The sequence below is a fragment of the Malaclemys terrapin genome, chromosome 8, assembly GCF_027887155.1.
Source record: "Malaclemys terrapin pileata isolate rMalTer1 chromosome 8, rMalTer1.hap1, whole genome shotgun sequence".
NCBI lineage: Eukaryota > Metazoa > Chordata > Testudines > Emydidae > Malaclemys > Malaclemys terrapin.
The window spans coordinates 93134079-93141065 of NC_071512.1; the positions used below are offsets into that span (position 1 = coordinate 93134079).

General features: G+C 44.9%; 1 protein-coding gene across 1 annotated transcript; it reads right to left on the reverse strand.

Moving 5' to 3' along the window:
* Positions 1-4090: 4090 nt before the first annotated feature.
* On the reverse strand, positions 4091-6674 carry FOXD3 (forkhead box D3). The gene has a single exon (XM_054037888.1). It carries the CDS (start codon positions 5905-5907, stop codon positions 4711-4713), a length of 1197 nt encoding a protein of 398 aa, XP_053893863.1. The 5' UTR covers positions 5908-6674; the 3' UTR covers positions 4091-4710.
* Between the last annotated feature and the right edge of the window lie 313 nt (positions 6675-6987).

Below are 6987 nucleotides of genomic sequence, written 5' to 3' on the forward strand. Positions count from 1 at the left end.
TTCTTTCAAAATAAAACCGGCTGTAAAAGTAAGGGCCAGATCTTCAGCTGGTGTCAATCGCAGCGCTATACCGATTTACAACAACTGAGGAAACAAGGTGTTCATTAGACCGTCGGTGTGTTCCCCATTTCCAACGATGTAAACGATTTCAAATATTATTAGGAGTATTATTAAAGTATTATTGCTTGTATATTCTACTAAACCTCCTCTGTGGTGAATGAAGAATGTTGCTGCATTTTTAATAAGTAACCAAAGTGAAAAAAAATTGGCTCTGGATAACTACACCAACTGCAGAGCATGGTCATTTTCCCAGTGTTTAGGATCTGGTTACTTTTAATACACCCCAGAGGCCAGCATGACATGTCTTACGCTAACAGGCATCTGTCACCAACCGTGTCAAGTTTTGCCATATGTGTCGGAGGGTTTGTGGAAGTGGGGGCGGGGGAGGAACCCCAGCAGATAAGACTTTCGTTGCTTGGTTGAGTGGAGTGGTTTTCCCATTGTGGAAACTTCGCTACTCTGCTGGGATAGTTATGTGCAGGGGTCAGGGAGATGGGGTTCATAGCGGTGTCAGGACTTCCATGAATGTAAAAGTCATAGGAGATTCCCCACGTTTCAAATTGCTTTTTGACTCAGCAATCGAATATTTTGTTTTTGCTGGACATCTTGGATAAAATCTATGGCAATGGGTTAGGAATGTTTCGTCTCTCTTCCTAACGATCTGTTCTACATGGGATTCTTTTAAACCCTGTTTAATAAAGGGATACTATATATTTCTTTGGCATCCAGCTGCATCAGTGCTCAGCAATTTTCTTTCCGTTCAAGCCACACGAACGGACAAATATACAAAGGAAGGGCCCGATCCTGCTGGTATCCGAGTTAATGGTAATGTTCCCGTTGACTTGGGAAGGAGCAGGATCAGAAAGTGTCTTTTGGAAATACAATGCATGAAAAAAACATAACTGCTGAATTCAGTGATGTGTGGACCTGTCTGTCTGTGTTATTTGTGGATCTTCCCAAAATATTATGGCTATTCACGGGACTATGAAAATAAAGGATCTCCCTTTTCTCCACACCTCACTTCAAAGTCGTCTGTTTCTCATCACCCGCGTTAATCTGTTTACCTCCTCCAGACCTCTATAGAAATCTGACCCATTCCCAAGTTACAATATTGGAGTGTGCCTCTCGCAATCCTTTCCCCGAGGAGTCCCTCTGTATATGCCTGGGGAGCGTGGGGGAAGAAGTCTAGAGAAGCCGCTTTATAGACCGCGGAGGTCAGGAGCTGCTCCAGACATCTGGGAAATTCGTTATATACCTAACGCCCCCTACAGGTTCCACTCCGCTATTACAATTCTGAGTCCCTCTGGGAGCCCCAAAGTGAGATTTCACCTGCGGCCTCTGGGTTCATTTTGCTCCCCAATTCCTTTCTGTTTAAATTAATGATTTCTCTTCCCGTCCTACTTTTAGGTGATGGGCTCTTTGCCCTGCAATATCCTTGTGCCTCTTGCCTGTGTAATAGAGTACAAGACAACAGGACATTTGGCGTTTGCTTTGCAGAGGCGGCAATAGCAGAAGCTAGAATGGCAAATCCTAGGTCTGAGTCAGCGGTGTGTGTAGCGGATCATGGGGGCCGAGAGACAAAGACGCTATAATAAACCCTTCGAAAAAAAATCCACGTAATAATTACATAACGTATCCCATCATTACCAGCAAACCAAATGCGATTAAAATGAATCCACTCTTAATTTAATAAAGAACCTAGGAGAACAATTGATCAACTCCGTATTATTTTATAACCTATTAATTTAAATTATTGTAATGTTCCAAGCAGTGGGGAATATACTTGGGCTTCCCTCTGCCATGTTTGTTTTTCGAATTCGATTTGCACATTTTCCTGCTGCGACTAAAACGTTTACACTGTCGTGATATTTACGTTTCTCTCTCCAAGAAGTAGCTGATCTCTGGAATCTAAAGAGAACTATTCAGCAGCGTTAGAGAAACGACCTTTCTCCCGATTCCCCCGGCACTACTGCTACTACGGCTGTTATGCAGATCATGGGGGAAAGAAAAGAAAGAGAAATGTCTCCAATCTCCGTGTCAAAAGGAAACTAGTTGGGAAGAAAGTTGCCGGCTATTTTGCCTTCTTCCCACCCCCGGCTGCCTAATAAATAGTACGAAAAGGCCTTCCAGTTTAAAGGCTGCTGCTTGTTCTGAACACACATGCAGGGCCGGGAGGTATTATTGCTATGTACGGAAATATGAGGGAGTAATTTTATAAGTAACAAAGGATCAGGAATGGAATGAGCCCCCTGTTATCCAATGTCAGTTAGAAGCACGGGATCAGCAGTTTCTTGAGCCTAAAAGTGAATTCAAGAAGAGCCTCCTTTCTCTTTTCCCAGGGGTATCAGCTAAATATAGAAATAACCTCTGCGTGTGTTGCACAAATCATGCACCATTTGCTGTTTGTGTAAAACCGATTAGCTAGACACAACTGTGAAACAACTTGTTACTTTTATAGCCGCAGCACACAAACAAATTTAGATCTGTTTAGTTTTCCTTTTAAAAAGAGATTAGAGGAGTGCCCATGTAGGGACCTGCATGAAGAGCCTCTGATATATAATCTCTTCTTGGTTAAGGTGACTGTTTTTCCTTTCCGCATCAGATGATTATCAGGTCCTTATTTATAAAGTTCAAACTATCCAGTCACCAGGCAGCGTGTTTTATTTTAGTATATGTATCCCGAGGTATAAATGTTTACTTAGGATGCAATAATATTTAGTGTTTACCAAGAAAACAAATTGTGTATAAGGCAAGGACACATTCTTACAGCAGATCCTATCAGATCCTATACTTGAAATAAGCAACAAAATCAGTGCTGTAGTAATAAGTCGTTAACGTCTTAATATAGCTGATTAATTGAACATGCATTTTATGCACTACATTTTACTAACAAGAGGAGATTCTTGTCTATGTGGAATATGAACACTGACATTTTATTTCCAATACCTGAGGTGAAACTGACAGGTTTTTGAATAGAATAATAAAATATTTTCAATGCATATGAATGAATACTTCTCTTACTGTTTCGCTTCTTTTTTTTTTTTTTTCAGGCTGAAAACAAATGTGTTTTTAATTCTATCAGACTTTATAGCGAATTATTTTCGGCATAGCTCGTAGTCACTTTAATTTGCCCCAAATATATATATATAGTATATATTTGCAACTGTTCTCCAAACTTAGTTATTAGGAGTCGATAACATAAAATGATCGCAAATATATGTTAAAATTCTCATATGATAAAGGTTATTTCTTTTTCTTTCAAATATAGGTTCAGCTGTTTAATAATATAATATTTGCCTTATATTAATAATGAAAGATTCATACAACTAGATTGGTTGAGCACACATATTAATTCTACCGCAAAATAAATTAGTAACAATCTTTTGATTGCCATAAGGTTTAATTTAATACTGCATTTTTAAAATTGTAAAGAAATGCACATACAAAGTATATTCAGAATAATGATAGGTATTATGAATTTTGTGCTACTTTAACTGACTGTTTATATACACATAGTCATAGTAGAAAAATAATGCGGTTTGGGGAAATATTATCTCACGTTCTAAAGCGTTAATGCGTCTCAAACATAATCTAATTGCGATAATGTTTTATTTTTATACTGTTGATTTAAAATTAGATTTTGCCATGGCAAACCTTTCTGTATTGCAACTGGATTGCTTTCCTGCTCACTGGGCAATTGCGCTGATAATTTAGACTGAATAAACGGAAGTTATCTGCACTAATCGTCTGTTTTATTATGGCAGGCACTAAACAAATCTGGGATCTTAAATTAGTCAAGATCTATAGAAACAATAACTAACATAACTAGCATGTTATTTAACAACAACTCCTGGAAAGGTTATTTGAATTAAAGGGAAAGTTAGGTATTTACAGAAAAGGTTAGTTAGTTTCAATCATTTAAAATATCTTCTCATTTATACATTATACATCTAAATTGTCACCCGATCAGACTCTCTTTATATATATATTTATAGTATATAATTATCAAGTAACACAAGGAACAGCATTTTAAAAATTTATTTACAAAGTTGTGTACAACACGAAGGAATAACATTTAGAATACATATATTCATTCATATATAAACAGACTTCTATAATAGAATGACTGGTTTTTTGTCCTTTTTTCCCCAAAATTTTGTTTGTTTAATATTTAAAATTTCCCCCGCTTTTTAATACATTTTTTGTTCTTTCAGATAAAACTGCTTGGAGAGTAAGAACCTTCAAAAAAAGTGAAAGTTCAAAGCTCCTAATCCCTCCTGTTAGTTGCCTTTTTAAAAAAATAAAAACCCCAAAAGTAAAGTCAATAATTTTTAATACAAATATGTACAAATGTTGGTTGGATTTTTCTTTTCTTTCTTTCTTTTTTTTTTTTACCTGTACAGAAAGCATTCCTTGTGTGATTGTGCGTGTGTTTGGCTTTTTTTTTTTTTTTTTTTTTAGTATAGGGGGTTGGTTGCTTTTTTTAGTTTGATTTGGTTAGCGTCCAGGGGTTTTGTCTCTGATTGATAGGAAGAGAGGTTGGGGGGTTTCCGCCCCCCTCGAGTCTCTTATTTATAGATAGATGGATATAAAATAATAATAATAATTAAAAAAGCAAAGAATCAGCACTGAGCCCGGGGCAGTTCTTAATTACTGGGCTGGCCATTTTGCCTGCACGGCTGCCGCGGACGCTGCGGGCTGCAGGAACTGTCCCGAGATAATGTTTGTAGGCACGCTCAGGATGGGGGCAATGGCTGCTGTGGTCCGGGTGAGAGACAGCGGCTGGTGGGCCATGAGGGCGGACTGGACGGTGACCGGGGGCCGGAGGAAAGTCTGTGCGCTGCTCCCTGAGCTGGTGGCCGACACCCCGATGATGTTCTCGATGCTGAACGAGGGCCGGCTGCTGGGCTCCGACTTGATGAGGGAGCTGGCGGCGCTGAGGCTGTTGAGTTGCAGCTGGAGGCTGGGGCTGAGCTGGGAGTTGAAGGCTTTGCGGCTCAGCTCGCTGGAAGGCAGCAGGGGCACGGCCGGGGGCAGCATGGGCCCCACGGGCGGGATGTAGGGGTACTGCAGGGCGGCGGCGGCCGGGTGCGGGTAGGCGCCGGGGTGCAGCCCGTAGGGCCGGCCGTAGGGGCTGGCCAGGCTGTAGGCGCCGAAGCTCTGCATCATGAGCGCCGTCTGCTCGCGCAGGTGCTCCTGCTGGTGGCGCTTGAAGCGCTTCCTGCGGCGGAGGAAGCTGCCGTTGTCGAACATGTCCTCGGACTGGGGGTCCAGCGTCCAGTAGTTGCCCTTGCCCGGGTTGCCCGGCTCGCGGGGGATCTTGACGAAGCAGTCGTTGAGCGAGAGGTTGTGGCGGATGCTGTTCTGCCAGGCCGGGAACTTCTCCCGGTAGTAGGGGAAGCGGTTGCTGATGAACTCGCAGATGCCGCTCAGCGTCAGCTTCTTCTGCGGGCTCTGCAGGATGGCCATGGTGATGAGCGCGATGTAGGAGTAGGGCGGCTTCACCAGGCTGTTCTTGGGCTTGCTCTGCCCCGGCAGGGCCCCGCCGCCGTCCTCCCCCACCCCGCCGCCGCCGCCTGCCCCCTTGCCCCCGTCCGCCGCCCCGCTAAGGGTGGCCTCCGCCGGGCTGCCGCTGCCGCTGCGCTCCCCTCCTGCCCCCGCCTCCTTGGGGAGCAGCAGCTCCTCCGCCTCCTCCAGGTGCAGCCCGGCCGGGCTGCTGGCCTCGCCGTCGCTGTCCTTCTCCAGCCCTTCGTCCCCTTCTCCCACCACGTCGATATCCACATCTTCGGCCGTCAGGACGGTCTGGCCGGACATGTCGCTGGTGCTGCTGCTGCCTGACAGGGTCATCACCGCTCAGGGGAAGGGGGGCACAGGGGAAAGGGAGGGGGTTGGGGGGGGAGAAAAAGTGTGGCGGGAGGGGAGGGGAAAGGGGGGAGAAAGAGGTGAGCTGGGCTTGGTGGCTTCTCCAGCTGGCACCTGAGCTCAACCCCCCCCCTCCCCAGCTGCTGGCTTCTTGGTGGCTTCCCCCAACAGGTACCTGGGATCACACCAAAGTCCCCTGTCTGCGGGGCTCGGTGCCTTCTCCACCAGGCATCTGGGATCAGATCAAACTCCTCTTGGAGGTGTTGGGCTTCTTGGGGGCTTCTCCAACAGGGTACCCGGCATCAGGTCAAACTCCTCCGCCGATTCCTTTCTGCTGAGCGTGGCGGCTTCCCCAGCAGTTCAAACTCCTTTACTGGTTCCTATAAGCAGGTATTTGGGATCAAACGTCTCTGCCGGTTCCTGCTTCCCCCAGCAGACATATGGGATCAGATCAAACGCCTCTAGCAGCTGGGCTGGTGGCTTCCCCAGCAAGCAACTGGGATCCGATCAAAACTCCTCTACTGCTCATCTGAGCCGCTGCTGCAGGTTAGATCTCTTTAAACTCAGCCTTTCCACCTCTTCTCTTAAAGGGTGTCTTGCTTCAGTCCTCTCAGTAGCTTCCCCCCACCACCACACACACTTCCTCTCTCTTGTTTCTCTTTCCCCTTTTTGGAGGGAGGGGGAAAGGTATTTCTAGACGCGGAGAGAGAGGGAGGGGGGAAATCAGGGTGTTATAAGAACTCACTTGCCACTTTGAAAGTCCTTTTTTAAAGACTGGCTGATAGATTACTTTCCAGTTAAAGATATACTAGGAGGCGTGGCCACGTGACCGCCTGACGTCAGGCGCCCCACTGTTAAGCCATGCAAAACTCAAGTTGTTTCATGGAATTGTCAACAAAGAGACAACAGTGGCTCTACTTATCATGATCATATACAAGCATCACTTCAGCCCACAGCCTCCCTTCACGCTAGGTAGGGACTCCAAAATAGGACTATATCAGTGTGAAACCATTAGTCTGCCTTTATCTAAGATTACAGGTTAGAAGCATTTCATTTTTATTACAT

Bases quoted from the DNA above. Each gene is read 5' to 3' on its own strand.
- FOXD3 (XM_054037888.1), bottom strand. From the start codon at position 5,907: ATGACCCTGTCAGGCAGCAGCAGCACCAGCGACATGTCCGGCCAGACC.